This window comes from Lepus europaeus, chromosome 4 (assembly GCF_033115175.1).
Source record: "Lepus europaeus isolate LE1 chromosome 4, mLepTim1.pri, whole genome shotgun sequence".
NCBI lineage: Eukaryota > Metazoa > Chordata > Mammalia > Lagomorpha > Leporidae > Lepus > Lepus europaeus.
In genome coordinates, this window is record NC_084830.1 from 89,967,849 (window position 1) to 89,989,064 (window position 21,216).

Consider the following 21,216-nt stretch of genomic DNA (forward strand, 5'->3'; position numbering starts at 1 on the left):
TCATACTACAAAGTGAGAGCCATGAATATTCCCAGACTAGGACACTTGTACCATGATGTCCACCAGTTATGAGTGTGCCCTGGAGACACATGGTTCAGATCCCACACCTAGTCAGTGTGACAGGTGCCTGTTCTTTCTTATGTAGGGACATAGAAAGAATTAGAATCCCAGGGAAATAAATTTGGAACAGTAAAGATTCTGGAAATTCCTTTATGTATAGATGAGGCCCAGAGAGTTAAAGAATGTTGCCACTGTAAAGTATTGGGAGCATATTACTGCTTTTAGTGAAATCACTGATATAAGACATTTTTCATTCAAACCTGGTAGCTTTGAAAATTATCCAAACTTGGAGACAGTGTTATGGCACAGCAGGTTAAGCTACTGCTTGAGACACTGGCATCCCATATCTGAGTGCCAGTTCGAGTCCTGGCTACTCTACTTCCAATCCAGTTCCCTGCTAATGTGCCTAGGAAAGCAGCAAAGATGGTCCAAGTTCTTGGGTTCTGTCATCCATGTCAGGATCTCAGATGGAATTCTGTGTTCTGGCTTTGGCCTGGCCCAGGGCTGGCTGTTGTGACCATTTGAATAGTGAACCAGCAGGTGGAAGATTTTGTGTGTGTGTGTATGTATGTGTAGCCCTCTCTTTAATCCTGCCTTTCAATAAATATCCAAACTCTGAAGCTGAGGTTTTGATAATTAATATCAAGTGCTAGGTATGATGCGGGGGGAAGAAGAGGAGGAATACACAGCTTAAAAACCCAAATCTAAATGTAATTCCCAGCTACCGTGTAGGAACACAAAAGAGGGACATCCTCTCACTTCTCCTTCTCTGCATTAAATATATAACCATGAGAGGTCAGTTGACCTTTGTTCCTTGAATAATCTTGACATTGTTCACAGAGCCCCCCAGTCTGTATGTCACAGAGCCCAGGTGCTGAGCCAGCCCGAAGCACCAGTCCCCAGACCTCACTGTCACATTCAGCGAGTATTTTCTCCCTCTGCAGCTGTACACAGAAGATTGCCTTTGTGGACCACCAGGCATTTCCTGTGATAGAATATCAGAGCGCTACTGGTGGCTCGGAGGAGGTGACTTCTCAGGGCAAAAGTTCCCTTTCTACAATAAACATTCTCAGTGTGACCACATAGGAGACTTCCTACACACACCCCACACCTACTAGCCACTTGTCATCTTGACACCAAATAGCCAGAGGAAGAAATAGAACCTTTGTGAAGAGATTATCTTTTTTGAAAGTGAATTTGTCTAGTGGTACTGAGCATATCAGTGTCATCATGAAAATCATGGAAGAAAAAGCTGACCTGAAAAGGACTTTAAGAGAGCCCATGGATTTTATAAAGCAAACAGCAAGCCAGTTCACAGTTCTGTGTGAAATGAGCAGAAGACCCTTAAAAGCCCTGACACACCTTTCAAGATGCTCAGACTGGGGTGGAGTCTTGCTCACTCCCTGGCAACCTGATTTCTCAGCCACATGGCCCTATGGGAGACCTGACATGCCAGACTTTTTCAAACAATCATTCCAAAAAGCTACATTTTGGAAGAATCAGTAAAGAGAGACACCAGACAGGTAAGTGCACAACAGTAGGAGCTGTTCTATCTTGGGACACCTACGATCCATGCAGGTTTGGGATAGTGTGTGCCAAGGGGAAAGGGGAAACCAGCACAGAGCTGCACTCTGAAACAATGCTGCCAAAATGTACGTGGAAATCACCAAAGGCAAAACTTCAAGTCTCCTTTTCCAAATGCCACTCTCCACTCCTTGATTTATTCTAAGTGCCCCAACAGCACCATGGATTCCCACACACAGGCTGTCATTGCAAAAACTACCAGTGTCATTGCCTGTATGTGAGAAAAACTGACGAGTTTAAAACCAGCCAAAGCTGGAGGTGAGCTTTAGCTCTTCTGAGGAGCTTTAAAGCGGTCCATATCTGGAAGGCAGAGTTAGAGAGACACAGAGGGAGGGAGAAATCTTCCATCCTCTGGTTCACTTCTCAAATGCCAACAACAGCCAGGCTGGGCTAGACCAAAACCAGAAGCCTGGAAATCCATCCTGGTCTCCTACATAGGTGGCACAGGCTCAAGAACCTGAGCCACCTTCCACTGATTTCCCAAGTGCATCATCAGGGTACTGGATCAGAAGCAGAGCAGCCAGGAATCAAATCAAAGCTCTGCTATGCGCTGCTAAACCTGCTGTGCCATGATGCCAGGCCCCAATAATCCATATTCTTACCTGTACACTGGTGCTCCCTGCCACCTAGCTGATGACTTTGACTTATGTTCCCCATTCACATAATTATTCTCTTGGGTGTCTAACAAGCTCCTCTCTTTTTTATAAAACAGGACTTGATAGCCTCATTAGGCTTAGGCTGCTGTGTGAGTGTTCTTTCTCACCACTGTGGAGGGCCTGAGTTTTTCTTCCTAGGCCTTCTGGAGAAAGATAACAACAACTGATGGAGTTGTAGGTGGAGTAGGCAGCTGTCCTTGCAGAGTCACTCCTGCCTGCTGCCTTTCCCAGGCCTCAGCTCCCCTTTGGGTCAATGCGCAGGCCAGTGTGGGCTGTGGCTGACAATCACCCATCTCCTACATGTGTGTGAGCTGAGCTTCCCATCTGTATCTTGATTTTGACCATTTCTGTATGAATTGGGGTCTGTTCTAGGCAATATACAGTTTATAATTGTTTTCTTCCCTTTTATTTCAGAGAGAGATCCTACATCTGCCAGTTCAGTCCCCAAATACTCACAACAGCTGTGGCTGGGCCAAGTCAAAGCCAAGAGCCTGGAACTCCATCTGGGTCTCTCATGTAGGAAGCAGGTTCCAAGTGCTTGAGCAATCACCTGCTACAACCCAGGATACATTAGCAGAGATCTGGATCAGAAGTTGTTGGGACTTGAATCAAGCACTCCTATGTGGGATGTTGGACATCCCAGGTGGTGCATTAACAACTGTGCAAAAAACCGGACCTATAGTTTGTCTTTGATTCAATGTCCAAAGCCTCCCTCAAAGATTAGCAGTGGCTCCTTTCTAGATCATGCCTAGGGGTGACCCAGCCTCCACTCCTATAGGGTTCCTAGAACAGGCAACAGGGCCCATGGGTGCCCAAGGGAGATGAAGCAGCACCACCACACATGACATGATCCCAGGCTCCCCCCTTGTCCAACATCCAACATGTTCAGAGATGTCTTTGTTTTGGATCCCCTCTGTTAAGTAACCCAGCCAAAGCACTCTCACTGGTAAGGGCATGGGAGGGATGTGTTGGGCATCAGGCACATGTGGAACTGGCTTTTCTGTGCAACTACACTGCTGTCTCCCAGGGCAGCACCACCCTGGATGGCAGGTGCACTCTTGGCTGCATTGCTGTTCTATTCTCTTTCATTTGCTGCTGCTGCTTCCCCAAGATGCCTGGTTTCAATCTTGACTTCATTCATGGCCCATTCCCTCCCAGTGAGCACCATAACCTTAGCTGAAGCGTAGCACATAGTAGCTTAAGCTGCTGCACCAAAATGCTGGCCCCCTTACAGTCTTGATTACTGTAGTTTTGTAGTAGTTTCCAGGCTCCTGGCTTTGATTAGGCCCAGCTGAAGGGGTTATGGCAATTTGGGAAGTGAACCAATGGACAGAAGCTCACTCTCTGTCACTCTGCCTTTCAAATAAATAAATCATTTTTTAAGAAGTGTTTAACAGAACACATACTCATCAAGAAAATATGCATTATTTAAACATACACTGACATGGATAAGTCCAAAATTACAATTATGTGGTTTAGTAATAATGAGAAAAAACGGAATGTAAATTGAGCAAACTGTAGTACATCATTATAAAGGAACATGACTCAGCAGTAAAATCCAGGCAAAAGAAGGAGAGCCTCTTCAAAGAGGAGGAAGGAATCGTCTTTCCAATGGGACAGAGCTACAGTGCACAGGGTTTGCCAGAGGCCAACATCACCAAGGGGATTGGAGGCAGCAGAGGCGAAAGGCAGACACAGTGTCCAGTTATAAAGACATATGAAGGCACATCAACAAGTTCATGGAAATGGAATGAAGATATGTTTATTTATGGTGCATAACCACTTTGAAATCCATGCGTACAAGAGATTTTCAGAGAGTTCACAGAAAATGCATATTATGGAAAAAGCCATCTGCAGCACTGGCATCTCATATGTACTCCAGTTTGAGTCCCAGCTGCTCTACTTCTGATCTAGCCCTCTAAAAAAGTGCCTGGGAAAGCAGCAGAGGCTGGCCCTAATGCTTGATCCCCTGAACCCACATGGGAGACCCAGAAGCTTCTGGCTCCTGGCTTCAGACCAGCTCAGCTCTGGCCACTGCGGCCATTTGGGAAGTGAACCAGAAGATGGAAGATTTCTCTCTCTCTCTCTTTCTCTCTCTCTCTGTAACCATACCTTTCAAATAAGTAAATCTTAAAAATATATATAGGGCCATTGCTGTGGCATAGTAGGCTAAGCCTCCACCTGAGGTACCAGCATCCCATTATGGATACCGGTTCATGTCCTGGCTACTCCTCTTCTGGTCCAGCTTTCTGCTTATGGCCTAGGAAAGCAGTGGAAGATGGCCCAAGTGCTGGGTTCCTGCACCCCTGTGGGAGACCCGGAAGAAGTTCCTGGCTCCTGGCTCTGGATCAACTTGGCTCTGTTCCAGCCTTTGTGGCCATCTAGGAAGTGAACCAGCAGATAGAAGACTTCTGTCTCAAATAAATAAATAAACCTTTAAAATTTTAAAAATTTTATGTGAGAGGCAGAATTATAGAAAGATCTTGCATCTGCTGGTTCACTTCCCAAATGGCTGCAATGGCCAGGGCTGAGCCAGGCTGAAGCCAGGAGCCAGGAAGTTTATCCAGGTCTCTTACACAAGTGGCAGGGGTCCAAGTACTTGGGCTAACTTTCACTACTTTTCCCAGACACATTAGCAGGGAGCTGAATTAGAGTTGAGCAGCCAGGATTTGAACTGGCTACCATATAGGATGCTGGCATGGAAGGCATAGGCTTAACCCACTATACCACAACTATGTCTCATAGTGAAACTTTTAATATGCATATTAGCTCAAATTTTTGCCTTAGAAACACACTGGCCAGGTAAACTGAGAATAGCTGATACCACATACCAAGAAAGAACTAAGATCTAGACTTAAGCCCTCTTGCTTTTATACTTAGAGTTCCAAATGATGTTAAGTCTTCACAAGATAAAGCTACTAGGGTATAACCATTTGGCACAGCACTTAACCATTGCTTGGGACATCTGAATGGCATATTGGAGTGCCTCGGTTCAAGTCCCAACTACGCACCTGATTTCAGCTTCCTGCTAATGTACATTGTGGGAGGCAGCAAGTGATCGTTCAAATACTTGGGTCCCTGCCATGCATGTGGGAGTCCCCAGTTGACTTCTGGGCTTCTGGCTTCAGCTCCAGCCTAGCCCAGCCCTAACTGTTGCATTTGGAAGTGAATCAGTGGATAGAAGAGTGCTCTCTACCTTTTAAATACATATTTATTTAAAAAGATAAAGGGTCTGGGGCCAGCACTGTGGTGTAGTAGGTTAAGTATCCGCTGCAGTGCCAGCATCCCATCCCTGTTCATGTCCTGGCTGCTCTTATTCTGATCCAGCTCTCTGCTAATGGCCTGAGAAAGCAGTGAAGAAGGCCAAAGTGCTTGGGTCCCTGTATCCATGTGGGGGACCTTAAGGAAGCTCCTGGTTCCTGGCTTCAGGTCATCCCAACTCTGGCCATTGTGGCCATTTGGGGAGTGAGCCAGCCAACAGAAGACATCTCTCTCTCTCTCTCTGTAACTCTGCCTCTCAGATACATAAATAAATCTTTTAAAACAGGAGGGGAGGAGGATGGGCAGCATTGCAGTATAGTGGGTTGGGCCACCATCTGAGCTCTGGCATACTATATTTGTGCCAGTTCATATCCTGTCTCCTTTACTTATGATCCAGCTCCCTGCTAATGGCTTGGGAAAAGCAGCGGAGGATGGCCAAAGTGTTTGGACCCCTGCCGCTCACTTGCAAGACCCACATGGAACTCTTGGCTCCTGGCTTTGGCCTGGCCTAGTGCTAGTCACTGTTGCCATCTGGGGAGTGAATTATCTGTGGATGGAAGATATCTCACTGTGTCACTCCCTCTCTGTAACAGACTTTCAAAATAAATAAATCTTTAAAAAATAATAAAAACATCAAAGTCATGAAGTTACCATCTACCAAGGTACTCTGTCCTACAAAACCCTTGTTAATGACATGAGTACAACCAGACGCCAGTACCTTACAGTCCAGATGATTGAAGTTAAAATAAACCTGTCTCCTGCTCCCCAGTCATTTAAGGATTACCTTTATTAAACACAATGGATGGGTTGTGTTGAACATGCCTATTTTGGCCAAGAATGAGCTACATGATTACAACATGAAGACTGGGATACAGCTGTTGGTGACTAAGCCCAGGCTCCCTAAGTACTGTCTGAGCAAGACACCTAACATATCTATCTCCTCTTTTCCTTCTTCTCTTTATTATTCTATCTCGATTTCCTTTCTTTTCTTTTCTTTTTTTAATTTTTGACAGCAGCCGGCGCACCGCACTGTTCCGATGGCAGGAGCCAGGTGCTTATCCTGGTCTCCCATGGGGTGCAGAGCCCAAGAACTTGGGCCATCCTCCACTGCACTCCCTGGCCACAGCAGAGAGCTGGCCTGGAAGAGGGGCAACCGGGACAGGATCCGGTGCCCCGACCGGGACTAGAACCCGGTGTGCCGGCGCCACAAGGCGGAGGATTAGCCTACTGAGCCACGGCGCCGGCCTCGATTTCCTTTCACCTATAGGTCACCTAAGACAACCAAGTCAAGCAAGTCTTATGTTTAACTCTTTTTCCTTCCATGAGTGTTGTCAGAGTAGCTTAGTCCTTCTACTTGGAGAGGCCAGAGAGGGGCACGTAGGGACCCTCAAAAGTACACTCCTGAGGCCAGCACCGTGGCATAGCAGGTAAAGCTGCCACCTACAGTGCCATCATCCTGTATGGGCGCTGCTCCACTTCTGATCTAGCTCTCTGCAATGGCCTGGGAAGGCAGCAGAAGATGGCCCAAGTCCTTGGGACCCTGCACCCGCATGGGAGACCCAGAGGAAGCTTCTGGCTCCTGGCTTCAGGTCAGCGCAGCTCCAGCCATTACAGCCAATAGGGGAGTGAACCAGCGGATAAAGACCTCTCGCTCTGCCTCTCCTCTCTCTGTGTAACTCTTTCAAATAAATAATAACTTTTTTAAAAAAAGGAGGACCTCTCTCTCTTTTTGCAGCTTCTGGCTCCTGGCTCCTGGCTTCAGATTGGCTCAACTCCCACTATTGTGGCCATTTGGGGAGTGAACTAGCGGAGGGAAGACCTCTCTCTGTCTCTGCCTCTCTGTAACTCTTTCAAATAAATACTTTTTTTAAAAAAATAAAAAAGGCTAAATACCAATCTATTTAGGCCTTTAAATTTTTAAGAAAATACACAACTAGGAATCATTTCTACTGTGGCAGAATTATCATCAATTATTCAAGATCAATCTTTAATTAAGCTTAACTGCCAAATCTTCCACATGAACTGAGTTTAATTTTCACATTTCCAATTGTTGCTACGGCTTAAATGATCATCAATTTTTCCAAGATTCTTTGAAATGACTGAAATGCAAAGGTCTACAATGTCTGAAATAAGTAAACTTACATGAGTTTGAATCAGAACACTTATCTTTCAAGAAAAAATGATACTGGTTTGGTTATTGTCTAATCAGAGTTAAGAAAATGAATTCACTTGAAATTTGTTTCTCTAACCTCCGATGTTGCTTGCAAATGTGCTACCTGGAAGCTATTCACAACCTGAAACCTTCCTCTCATATCCTCTGATCTTCTTAGAGGCTGAGCCTTTGCCATCCTGATGCCCAAGGCTCATGTGAATCTGTCCAACTTTGGCTGCACCTACAGTTCAGTCCCATTCTACTGTGGCTTCATTCTGACTTGCAACAATAAGAGGAGGGGCCAGCACCATGGCTCACTTGGCTAATCCTCCGCCTGCAGCGCCAGCATCCCATATGGGCACAGGGTTCTAGTCCCAGTTGCTCCTCTTCCAGTTCAGCTCTCCGCTGTGGCCCAAGTGCTTGGGCGCCTGTACCCACGTGGGAGACCAGGAAGAAGCACCTGGCTCCTGACTTCGGATCAGCGCAGCACCGGTGGTAGCAGCCATTTGGGGGGTGAACCAATGGAAGGATGGAAGGAAGACCTTTCTCTCTCTCTCTCTCTCAAAAAACAAACAAACAAATAAATAAATAGAAACAATAAGAGGAAGTCCAGAGGGAAAAGATCATAAGTCTTATGGTCCAAAATGGTTACAATCTAGGGCCGGCTGTGGTGTAGCAGGTGAAGGTGCTGCCTGTAGTGCTAGCATCCATATGAGCACTGATTCAAGTCCCAGCTGCTCTACTTCTGGACAAATTCCCTGCTAATGAGCCTGGGAAAACAGCAAAAGATGGCCCCAGTCCTTGAGCCCCTGCACCCACGTGGGAGACCCAGATGAAGCTCTTGGCTCTTGGCTTCGGCATGGTCCAGCCCTGGCAGTTACAAACATTTGGAGAGTGAATCAATGGATGGAAGACCTCTCTCTATGCCTCTGCCTCACCCTCTATGTAACTCTTTGAATAAATAAATCTTAAAAAAAAAAAAAAAAATGGGGGCAAGTGCTGTGGCGTTGTGGGTAAAGCTGCCGCCTGCAGTGCCTGCATCCCTTATGGGCACCAATTTGAGCCCCGGCTGCTCCACTTCTAATCCAGCTTTCTGCTATGGCCTGGGAAAGCAGTATAAATGGCCCAAGTACTTGGGCCCCTGCGCCCATGTGGGAGACCCAGAAGAGGTTCCTGGCTCCTGGCTTTTGGATTAGCCAACTGGGGAGTGAACCAGTGGATGGAAGACTTCTCTCTCTGCCTCTCCTCTCTCTGTGTAACTCTGACTTTCAAATAAATAAATAAATAAATAAATAAATAAATAAATAAATAAATAAATCTTTTAAAAAAAATGGTTACAATCTTCCTTCAATAGACCACCAAGGGGTTTGCAACTTTGAAACAGATCACACAAACCCAGTTCCTCCATGCAGTCCCTGCTTCCTGAAGTTTTATTTTAATTTTAGGTGAAAATGAAAAAACAGATGATTGTACTGAAAACTGACATCAACATCTCAAGAATTATATATTAGGAAAATGCAATGAGAAATCTTTATGGTTTGGTCTCTTCTGGAATTCATGAACTATAGTATTTAAGGAGATTCTCATCTGTAGGTTTCAGGATTTTCTTATCTGCCATATTTACCACCCATCCTGGGGCAAGACCAAAGAAAATCTGCCTTGGATCCTTTCGAGTACTGAGCATTTTGAAGAGTTCATCTTTAGTAATATCAGGTAAAATATAGCCGTACTTCCTGGCGAGTTCAAGTCTTGCTTCAGGAAATTTGGCAGGATCTGCCAGATAACCACGGTTTTTGGCATCAGTGTAGTAAGGCACCAGTGCTTCAGGTGGAAGCATTCGCTTTGGGATGGGCTGTCCACGCAGAAAGAATGGAACAGGTTTGCACAGAATTTCTAAAAAAAAAAAACAAAAACAGTCACATAAATATTGGCTCTATACTTAATGACTATTATAAATTTTCTAATGTTCATTTATTTACTTTCATATTATCGAAAGGCAGAGCAACAGAGAGATCTCCCATCCACTGGTTCACAACCCAGATGCCCACAATAGCCAGAGTTGGGCCAGGCCAAAGCCAGAAGCTCAGAACTCCATCTTGGTCTCCCACATGGGTGGCAGGGTCCAAGCACTTCCAATGCTGCCTTCCCAAACACATTAGCAAGGAGCTGGATCAAAAGCAGAGCTCTGCTTATGGCCTGAAAAAGCAGCAGAGGATGGCCATGTGCTTGGGCCCCTGCACCCAAGTGGGAGACCCAGAAGAAACTCCTGGCTCCTGGTTTCTGATTGGCCCAGCTCTGGCCATTGCAGCCATTTGGGGAGTGAACCAGCAGATGGAAGACCTTTCTCTCTCTTTCTCCCTCTCTCTCTCTGTAACTCTACCTGTCAAAAAATTAAAAAAAAAAAAAAAAAAAGAGCAGCCTGGACTCAAACCAGTGGTTAAAAATGGAATGCTGGTGTCAAAAGCAGGAGTTTAACCTGCTACACCAGGACTCCAGTCCCCATGAAGACTTTTTAAATCTTCACTTGGATCTTACCATTACATATTAGGAAGAATCATTACGATTTCTGAAAAAATAGTATTACAAAAATGAAATCTCTTAACCAAAGAGCAGGTGAAGATATCTTAGTGATACCAACGAACAGAGGAATGCTGCCGAATCCTGGTTTTTCAGGTATTTTAAAAATACCTGAAACAGGGCCGGCGCCATGGCTTAACAGGCTAATCCTCCGCCTTGCAGCGCTGGCACACCGGGTTCTAGTCCCGGTCGGGGCACCGGATCCTGTCCCGGTTGCCCCTCTTCCAGGCCAGCTCTCTGCTGTGGCCAGGGAGTGCAGTGGAGGATGGCCCAAGTTCTTGGGCTCTGCACCCCATGGGAGACCAGGATAAGTACCTGGCTCCTGCCATCGGAACAGCGCAGTGCGCCGGCCGCAGCGCGCCTACCGCGGCGGCCATTGGAGGGTGAACCAACGACAAAAAGGAAGACCTTTCTCTCTATCTCCCTCTACTGTCCACTCTGCCTGTCAAAAAAAAAAAAAAATACCTGAAACATGTTCTGAAGGTGAAGTAGTAAGAAAAGGCCTATGCACAAAATACCACCAATGCCACAAGGCTGCTAATTAGTTTAGAACACAAATAGATAACTATAAATATGGTGATGCTCTACTAGTGCTTTAAATAATACAATCTTACGCACAGCAGGAAGCATTAAACAAAGTCAAAAGGCTATTAAAGAACTTAAGCCATGGCTTAACAGGCTAATCCTCCGCCTTGCGGCGCCGGCACACCGGGTTCTAGTCCTGGTTGTGGCACAGGATTCTATCCCAGTTGCCCCTCTTCCAGGCCAGCTCTCTGCTATGGCCCGGGAAGGCAGTGGAGGATGGCCCAAGTCCTTGGGCCCTGCACCTGCATGGGAGACCAGGAGAAGCACCTGGCTCCTGGCTCCGGATCAGCGAGATCCGCTGGCCGCGGCGGCCACTGGAGGGTGAACCAACGGCAAAAAGGAAGACCTTTCTCTCTGTCTCTCTCTCTCTCACTATCCACTCTGCCTGTCAAAAAAAAAAAAAAACTTACTGAGAACTTTACTATAACAATATATACATTCACAAGGCTGTTATGAATTCTACCTGATTTAATCCACATAATCCATTCACACATGCACAGTACCCCAGTATTGAATAAAGTAAATATTAATGCTCACCATCAAAATATAAGCTCTGTGTTGGAAGGCCTCCTGACTCTAACCAGTGTCTCTCTAACCCCTTGAACCAGTGTCTCTCTAACCCCTTGAACAGTGTCTGGCAAACAAACCTCGGACTAAATAATTGATAAATGCAAGAGGCTGACAGTTATTCTAATATCTCTCATTTTTGAGCAGTATTCCCAACATAGGACAAATGAGAAAATGCCACCCAAAGAAATGAGAACTGGAGCTGCCTGCTAGGATCAAACCTAGAATGACAAAAGCAAAACCATGCAAAGCCAACTGATGCTCTGGATGAAGGATCCTACAGACTTCACCTCTAACAGGACAATTAAACATTTGAGTTCTTGACTCAGTAAGAGATTATCACTAGGGTCAGCACTGTGGAGCAGCATGTTAAGCTGCCACCTGCAACACCAGCAGATGTGTGCCAGTTCAAGTCTCAGCTGCACCACTTCCAATCCTGCTACTGTGCCTGTGAAAGCAGCAAAAGATGGCTTGAGTCCTTGAGGCTCTGCACCCATGTGGGAGACCCAGATAGAATTCCAGGATCCTGGCTTCAGGCCTGGCCCAGCCCTGGCAGCCATTTGGGGAGTGAATCAGTGGAAGGAAGATCTCTCCCCTCTCTCTGCCTTTCAAATAAATATTTTTGAAAAGGAAAGAAATTATCATCAAACAAATTTAAGAAAGAACTTTGTGGCTTTACTAAAGTGCTTCATAAAGTACAGCTTTGTGTGTTTTATTCCACAGCCACCAAATAAATGGCACAGGCTCCCCACTCCAAATTTGGTTAGGTCCAAAACACACTGGATATTATAGACACTCATTCCAGTAAGTTGGGGGAAATGTGCTTCTGGCTACCGAATCCCACATACATGCTGAATAAATAAAGCAATGACTGCTATAAAGAAAGTATTCTCATTAAAATAGGTAGCAAACCTCAAAAACAAAATATTTATTCTAAACATTTAAAAATGTGACTGAATAAACTTGCTTCTGCAGGGTTCACACAAGAGAAATAACTCTTACTCTGAAAATAGCCCTCACAGATAGAAAAGAAAAATCTGCACTAAACATTTATTCTGGGGTGGGTATCTGGTATAGTGGTTAAAAAAGCTCAGGATGCCTGATCCTGTATCAGAGTGTCTGACCCTTGTATTGATCCAGACTCCACTCCCAATTCGTGCTCTATCTGATGCAGACCCTGGTTGCAGCATGCAGGAGACCCAGATTGAGCTCCTGGCTCCAGGCTTCATTATCCTGGCCCAGCCGCAGCAGTTGCAGGAATTGAACCAGCAGACAATAGATCTCTCTCTGTCTCTGTCTCCCTTCCAAATAAATAAATGCATTTTAAAAATTTCTTCCATAACTTAGAAAAGTAAAGTACAAGCAAGTAAATTATTCTGATATGAAATTACAACTCAGTGGTCAGCCTATGATAAGGCTTGTTTTACTGCTTTTAAAAGAACAGCTCTCAGGACGACAGCAGCGCTCCCCAGGGGACCAAGCCCAAGTATCTTAGGGTGATGAATCCACCCAGGACTCCAGTTCATGACCTCGGGTGGCATCTGGCTGCTGCTGTTCAACCACCACCACCAAACTCTAGTGACAATGACTTGAAAAATACTCTATGCCACAAGGCCTTCAAAAAGACTAGTGACTGTTTTACAGAAAAACATTCATTTTCGTTTCTGAAGCAACTCACTGAAAATGATCAGTGATGGACCAAAGAAAGAAAAACTCCTTGGTGGTGAATATTTCTACAAAGCTCTCAACTATGAGGGAAATGAAATGGTATATATTTGTTTCAAACTCCTGACATTCAGAAAATATGAATATATTGCTTTTTCCCTTTTTATATATTGACGTTAAAAAATTTTCAATTGAGCAATATGATTAAGAAATGTTTAATTTCCATTTGAATGTAAAAGCACCCAAGACCTTGTAAAAGCATTTAGCCAGGGGCTGGCACTGTACTGTAGTAGGTTAGCATCCACCTGCAGCAACAGCATCCCATATGGGTGCTGGTTCAAGTCCTGGCTGCTCCACTTCTCATCTACCTCCCTGCTGTTCCTCATCTGATCTAGCTCCCTGCTGATGGCCTGGTAAAGCAGTAGAAGATGGTCCAAGTGCCTGCCCTCCTACACTCATGTGGGAGACCTGGAAAAAGTTCTTGGCTTATGGCTTCTGATTGGCCCAGCTCTAGCCGTTGCAGCCATCTGGGGAGTGAACCAGTGAATGGAAAACTCCCTCCCTGTCTCTTCCTGTCTCTGTGACTCTGCATCTCAAGTAAATATATAAATCTTTAAAAAGCATTTAGCCAACAAGTGACATGTGATTTTCACCTCTGTCGCTTACAAAAGTCCAGTTCATTCATTCAACAAATTTTAAATGAGTCTCTACTACACATCAGGAACTGCGCACCATGCTAGAGATAGAGCAGTGAAAAAAGGCCCCAATCATCATAAGACGGGAAAGACAACAAACAGGAGTCAGAGAAATAATATCATACTTTTCTCAGCTTCTGACAACTGCCATGGACAAACAACATACAGGGCAAGGGGACAGGACATGACTGTGTGTGTGTGTGTGTGTGTAGACTTGTGTGTCTATGTGTGCTCTTCTGTTTAGCAGAGGCGGGGACGATCTCCCTAATAAGCAAAGAGAATGGGCCTCAGAGTCATGAAGATTCCAGGTGAACAGTCTCCAGGCAGAGGGAACAGCAGGTTCAGAGGCCTGAAGGTGGAAGGAGAAAGGCCAGGACAGGCAGCCAATGACTGAACTGACAGGGCCAATGACAGAACTGAACAAGCAGAGGGAACATTAGGAGGGGTAGCAGGTGGTGCAGATTACAACCAGCGTCATAGAATGGCATGAACACCACTGGAGGTTCTGTGCAGAGGAGTGACAGTCCATGCCTTAGAAGAAGCCCTGTGCTGTGTGACTTCACTGTACCCAGGGGTGGCAGCAGAGTCCAGCTAGAAGAGAGCACAGCCATCCAGGCCAGAGGATGGGGGAAGGCAGCAGCTGGAGAGGCAGGAGGATCATGGACAGGCTGAAGACAGAACTCACAGGATGTATAGGGTATAAAAGAAAAGAGTCCAGAGGATTCTACATTTTGGTGTAAGACCAGAAAAATAGCATTGTTGGGGCCAGCACTGTGGCATAGTAGGTAAAGCCACTGCAGAAAGATGTCATTGTTGGGGCTGGCACTGTGGCATAGCGCGTAAAGCCGCTGCCTACAGTGCCAGCATCCCATACGGGCACTGGTTCGAGTTCCAGCAGCTCCATTTCCTATCCAACTCTCAGCTATGGCCTAGGAAAGCAGCAGAAGATGGCCCAGGTCCTTGGGCCCCTGCACCCATGTGTGAAGACCCAGAGGAAGCTCCTGGCTCTTGGCTTTAGATCGGCACAGCTCTGGCCATTTCAGCCAATTGGGGAATGAATCAGAGGATGGAAGACCTCTCTCTCTCTCTCTTTGCCCCTCCTTCTCTCTCTGTGAAACTCTGACTTTGAAATAAATAAATTAATTAAAAAAAAAAAAAAAGATGGCATTGTCATTTACTCCATTTACTTAGTGTGCAAGAACACATGGAGATGAAAGAGAAAAAAGAAACCCCAGAAACACTAGGCTTGAGATCCCTATGAGGTATTGAGGAGGAGGTGCCAGACAGAATCTGGAGAGCAGAGGAGGGGACCAGAGGCTCTTTGCCCCTTGGCCCATCAGTCAGCAACACACTTTACTCATTACATCATAATAGCCCACAAGATACATGCAGCCCAAACAACAACTACCAAGGTTGACTCTTCACCAACTAATTCAAAAGCAGCAGGCAATATGAGACAAAGAGGGAAAGAAGAAAACGACCACACAGCAAGCTTACCCAGACTTCTTGGGTCATAGAAGGCTGTAGTGACAACACCGCCGTTCTTCTCAACTGCAGCAATGGCTAGCTCTGAAGCCATCTGTACTTCAATATTAACTTTTGCCTTGAAGGTGTCAGCACCCTACATGGTGTCCAAACAGAGTCTGTTAGTAAATACAGTAGCCAAAAGTAAACAAATGACAGCAGACTTCCTTTCTAAACCGTGTTTTCCCTCCAAAGTACCTATGATATAACAATTAATTTCTATTTTAAATATCTCTGCTTTAGGGGCCAGCATTGTGATGCAATGGGTTAAACTGCTGCCTGTGATGTCAGGATCCCATATGTGTGCCCATTCAAGTCCCAGGTGTTCCTTTCCAAACCAGCTGGTTGCTAACACACCTAGGAAAGCTGCAGAAGATGGCCCAAGCGTTTGGGCCCCTGCCACCCACATGGGAGACCAGGGCAGAGTTCAAGGCTCCAGGCTTCAGCCTGGACCAGTCTCAGCTGTTGCAGTCATTTGGGAATAGAAGATTTTTCTGTCTCTCCCTCTTTCTCTGCAACTCTTTTTGACTTTCAAATAAGTAAATCTTTAAAAATAAGTAAATAAGTATCTCTGCTTTCAGGTGTGATGTATTATACTGCTTTACGTTTTATTTAGGATACTGTTTCACCAAGTTCAATCATTGGCAATACAAAGGACTACATTTCCATCCATCTTATGTACTCAGAAGACACCCATTCCTGGTACTTCATTAAAAAAGGATTATTTATTGTCATCACAGTCCATGACAGGATCACTACCATACCAGCTTCACAGATGAGGATGCTGAAGCACAGGTTAAGCAATATACCTGAGATCACAAGGCTAGAATTCTACTCCAGCACACTCTAGTCACAGTGTTTGTGAGCACACTGTGCTGCATGATGTAGATGAGAACAATTTTTCCTTCTCCCTTTGTCAGTAAGGAAAGAGCCTAACAGGTAATGAGGGGGAGAAGTGAGCTGGAACAGGAAGAACAGAGCATCTGACACTGAGCTCCACATGGTCAGCGCCTTCCAGGGAAAAAGGCAGAAGACAACAGATACTAGCTTTGCATTCCCTACTTTTTTTTTTTTTTTAGACAGGCAGAGTGGATAGTGAGAGAGAGAGAGACAGAGAGAAAGGTCTTCCTTTTGCCGTTGGTTCACCCTCCAATGGCTGCCACGGCCAGTGCGCTGCGGCCAGCGCACCGCGCTGATCCCAAGGCAGGAGCCAGGTGCTTCTCCTGGTCTCCCATGGGGTGCAGGGCCCAAGCACTTGGGCCAACCTCCACTGCCTTCCCGGGCCACAGCAGAGAGCTGGCCTGGCAGAGGGGCAACCAGGACAGAATCCGGTGCCCCGACCAGGGCTAGAACCTGGTGTGCCAGCGCCGCTAGGCAGAGGATTAGCCTGTTGAGCCACCGCGCCGGCCAGCATTCCCTACTTTTATTAAAGCCTTTAAGCAGGGGGGAAAAAAAAGTGAACCTTTCCCTAGAATGTTCAACATTAGAATATATAATAGTGAACTTTTCAAAGTTCTGTTTTTAGTCATATTTAGTTAGGATATGCTATATTTTCTCATACTTTCAAAATAAATTCTAATAAAAATAAAATGAAGACAACGAATCCACTCTTGATGCAATATAAATCATTTACTGTAGCTGAAATAAATCGGCTCCCAGGCTGGTTCCTTTTGTAAATTAAGAACTTTTCATGTATTTCAAAAACACACCATCAATTCTAAAATACACTTTCTCACATATTTTACATTTTGACATTGGTTTGCATTTTTTTCAAGTTTTATATATTATTTGAAAGGGAGTGATGAGAAAGTGAGAGAGAGAGAGAGAGAGAGAGATATCATCTACCTACTGGTTCACTTCCCAGATGCTCACAACAGCCAAGGTTGGGCCTAGCCAAAGCCAAGGAGCTAGGAGTTCAATCCAAGTCTCCTATGTGAGCGGCAGGAACCAACATACTTGAGCATCATCTGCCTCCCTGGTGCATTAGCAGGAAGCTAGATCAAAAGCAGATGCAGGCTCAATCCCAGGCACTCCAATGGGGGATGTAGCTAACCCAAGCAGCAGCTTAACATGCTATACCACAACACATTTTTATAACCAATGTATTTTTAATTCACCAGGAAAGGGCCTTGCCATGCTACATGTGAATTTTTAAGTTCTACTCCATAGACTGCTCAACCATCTCCCTTTTCTTGGACACTGGTGTAGGTTCCAATATCTTCAGTATTATAAATGGCATTTTTAGGACTATCTTTATATCAGGCTTCTTTTCATTTTTCTTTTCCTTGGGAACATATATTCCCAAATTGGTTGATTCTTTACTAAAGGACCAAAACAGTGTTACTATGCACTATTTCCTGAAAATCTGACATCCAGAAAAGGTAAACCAATTTACACAGCTGCAAAGATGTATAACTCACTCTTCAATCACTGCCTTCAGGCAGAATTTTCAGGATTGTTTTTGCTGGTTTAATAGACACAATCCTCCAGGACTGTGGGATACGCAGTTAAGCATAAGGTCATGGATTTTCCCATATGTTAAGGTACATGTGTTTTTTTTTTAATATAGCTAGGGTAGACAAATAAGGCTTAATCATGTATTTGGTATTCTTTTTTCAAATTACTTCATTTAGAAAGCTTTTATCAGTAGATTCGCTTTTTCAAAGCAATCTACAAAATTCTTCCAAAAAACATATGCTTCCCTCTAGTGGACACAAAGTTATCTACACAGCTATACAGAAGAAACAGTACAAAAACTTAATTATGAACTCCAGGCTAATTCTTACAACAAATAGAAAATGTCTTTACTGCAATTGGAGTGGGATTTCATCCATTCCTTTCCTCCATAAACAAAGGTTGAGGACTATCATGAGAAAATATTTCCACTACTGAAAATGAATCAATGAATCAAAGTAGTGCCCTCAAGAGAGCTTGTACCATATCAAGGAAACAATGAAAAATAAAAGTACAACTTGGTAATAAGGGTCAGATGCTCATTTATACTCAAAGAAAAATGCTCTAAGCAGGATAAAACAGTATGTCTGGAGGGATGGAGCAAGTACTCTTTTACAGAAAGCTGTCAAAAAAAAAACTATTCTCATATGTAGACATTTGAGAAGACAACCAAAGGAAGTGAGGGAGCAAGCTGTTTGGACACTCTGAAGAGCAGGGCAGAACCACTGGCTTTTCAAAACCATAGACTGGCCGGCGCCGTGGCTTAACAGGCTAATCCTCCGCCTTGCGGCGCCGGCACACCAGGTTCTAGTCCCGGTCGGGGCACCGATCCTGTCCCGGTTGCCCCTCTTCCAGGCCAGCTCTCTGCTGTGGCCCGGGAGTGCAGTGGAGGATGGCCCAAGTTCTTGGGCTCTGCACCCCATGGGAGACCAGGGTAAGCACCTGGCTCCTGCCATCGGAACAGCAAGGTGCAGCGGCCATTGGAGGGTGAACCAATGGCAAAAGGAAGACCTTTCTCTCTGTCTCCCTCTACTGTCCACTCTGCCTGTCCAAAAAAAAAAAAAAAACCATAGACTGGGCTAATAACAACTACGTGATGGTTGTTTATGAACACAACTCAAATGGGGTGAAAATAAAAAAGCAAAGTGTTAATTATATGGCACTCAGGAAATACCTTTGTATGCAGCACTGAAAGACCTACTCCAGTCTTACCTCCTCTACCAGCTGGACACCGTAATCCCTTTTAAGGGGCTGGATGGTCACACCTCTCCCATTGACAAGCTGGGTTAAGTCAATAGGTTGCGTAGGGTCAACTCGTCCCAAATCTATAAGATACTGCAGTCTATTGAGACTCAGAGGCTGATACTGGCGTCTGAAGCTATAAAATGAGAATGTAACAGTTCGAAAACTCAAATTAATATTCCTGTAACTTCTCTAAATCAACTCAAAATTTTGTCCTGTGTTTTCTTCCATTATGTTTGATGGTTTAGCAAAATAACATCCTCCTGTTAACAATATACGTATTTAATTTTCACTTTTACTTTCACTTTTACTTCATTTTACATAATTAATTGAGTTAGGGTAATAAAACAAAACCAGTACTTCTTTTGTTCCACTAAAAAGAACTTGTCTAACCGTGCACTTCACTCATTTACACAAACGACAAATTTCTCTTATTTAAATAATAAATTAGTTGAGCTCGAAGTAATAACGGTAGTTATCATTTATTGGGTGACTACAATGGCCTAGACTGTGTATTTGCAAATATTTCCAATCCTATACATAGCCATAGGAGAGCAGACATTACCATGATCATTTGCAGGTCCAAGTACAATGTCCTCTACTAAACCAGACCAATTTTCAATACTAAAAACAGTTCAGACAAAACAATACCAAAAGCTTGCTTCAAAATGAATTTAAAATTTCTACCAAACTATTTTCTGGTTTTTTTTTTTTTTGTTCATTTTCTTTAACCAAACTATTTCTTTAGGTAACTCTCAATGGAAATTAGAGGGGGTCTACACTTTAAAAAGTAAAGCAAACTTACCTGTGTCCTTCATTAAACCCGTATTTTGGGATTCGGATGTAAAATGGAGTCTGGCCTCCCTCAAAGCCTAGTCGGGGCCGGGTTCCTCTCTGTCTTTCTCCTTTATGGCCTCTGCCACATTTTCTACCTCTTCTCCGACCTCTTGGCCGTCTCTCCTACAAGAAAACAAGAGAAATTTATATTTATAGATGCATTTGAGAAAACTGTATATACTTCTCCTCTTCACTGTGTATTTTCTTGTGATGCCACCTGTTCATTCCACTAAACACTGCAAGCTAACACCCTAAGGCAAACATCCAAACACCCCATCAGTATCTTTGAAGATGTAGCTAATTCCTGAATCCAAGGCAAGTTCCAAGGATAGGATGGGGACAAGGACTGGAAAAAAAAAAAAAAAAAAATCCTAGATCCTCAACAAATGTAAATGATAGTCAAAAAAATCTTCATTTTGGAATTCTAAACATGTAATTGTTACATACATTATTTGGAAACAAAAAGATTTTCCGTCTAATGTTACTCCTGTGGCTTCATAAAAGCAACGAATTAATTCTGTCGATGACGCTATGTCAACTAACAGCTTTTCCAGTTATATTCAGTGAGTTGCAAAACAAACAGCTCGCACAACAATCAACTCTTTCCACTCAAGATTCACTGGAAAATCACTTCATTTTGAATCCAATTTTGAACGACACAATCATTTTAGTTGTGCGAGTTTGCCCCTCCTACCTAATGAACATTTTCGTGCTTTAAAATAGAAATCTCATTAAGAACTGGGAGCTCCTTGGTCCTTCCTCTGCAGTTTTAAGGAGGACACAGGGGCTCGGTAACCCTAAATTCACTCCCAACACCCTCCAAAAGTGAAAGGCCACGGACATCTCCCGGGTCCCCGGGGCTTCCCCGCCCGCCACCAGCCATTTACCGGTTTCCTGGAGCCGGGATTAGGTTTTAAGTTGGCCAGGCTCACACGCGGTAAAGCCCGCAGGAGGTCCAGGGCCCTGGCCCCACCGCCCCGTACGGATCCCGCCATAACCTGCCCGGCCAAGAACTTCCAAGGGCGTCTGCAGCCGCCCAGAAGCCACGGGGACCCCGCGCACTGCTTTACGGCAGCGGCCCCGCCCCTGTCGCGCTGCAGCCGCATGCGCCGCGAGGCCGGGACCAGGCAGTGGCTGGCGAGTTTGTGAGCTGGGCGCTGCTACCTTACTCTTTACACGTATTTATTTGCTTATTTTTTTAGTCTTCGTGGATGTGAGCCTGCGAATTTGGGGCTATCATGTTTTTTCCTCGGACTCCCGTTCGACGTGCTTTGTCGTTGTCTGGCCTTGCATAATTTGTTCTAGGCAAGTGTCGTATAAGGCACATGTCTTCTCTGAGCTCAGAGTGGACCCTGCA

At 44.8% G+C, this 21,216-nt stretch overlaps 1 protein-coding gene across 1 annotated transcript; it reads right to left on the bottom strand.

Annotated features, from left to right (window-relative positions):
- Positions 1-3,709: 3,709 nt before the first annotated feature.
- Positions 3,710-20,908, bottom strand: MRPL15 (mitochondrial ribosomal protein L15). The gene is made up of 5 exons (XM_062188496.1): positions 20,747-20,908; positions 19,828-19,982; positions 18,993-19,158; positions 15,300-15,423; positions 3,710-9,606 (listed from the first exon to the last, which is right to left on the bottom strand). Exons 1-5 carry the CDS (start codon positions 20,852-20,854, stop codon positions 9,269-9,271), a joined length of 891 nt encoding a protein of 296 aa, XP_062044480.1. The 5' UTR covers positions 20,855-20,908; the 3' UTR covers positions 3,710-9,268.
- Between the last annotated feature and the right edge of the window lie 308 nt (positions 20,909-21,216).

Bases quoted from the DNA above. Each gene is read 5' to 3' on its own strand.
- MRPL15 (XM_062188496.1), bottom strand. From the start codon at position 20,854: ATGGCGGGATCCGTACGGGGCGGTGGGGCCAGGGCCCTGGACCTCCTG. The intron at 19,983-20,746 runs GTAAATGGCTGG...GTTTTCTTGTAG, and splicing joins ATCCCGGCTCCAGGAAACCG to GAGAGACGGCCAAGAGGTCG. The intron at 19,159-19,827 runs GTAAGTTTGCTT...CTCATTTTATAG, and splicing joins GGGTTTAATGAAGGACACAG to CTTCAGACGCCAGTATCAGC.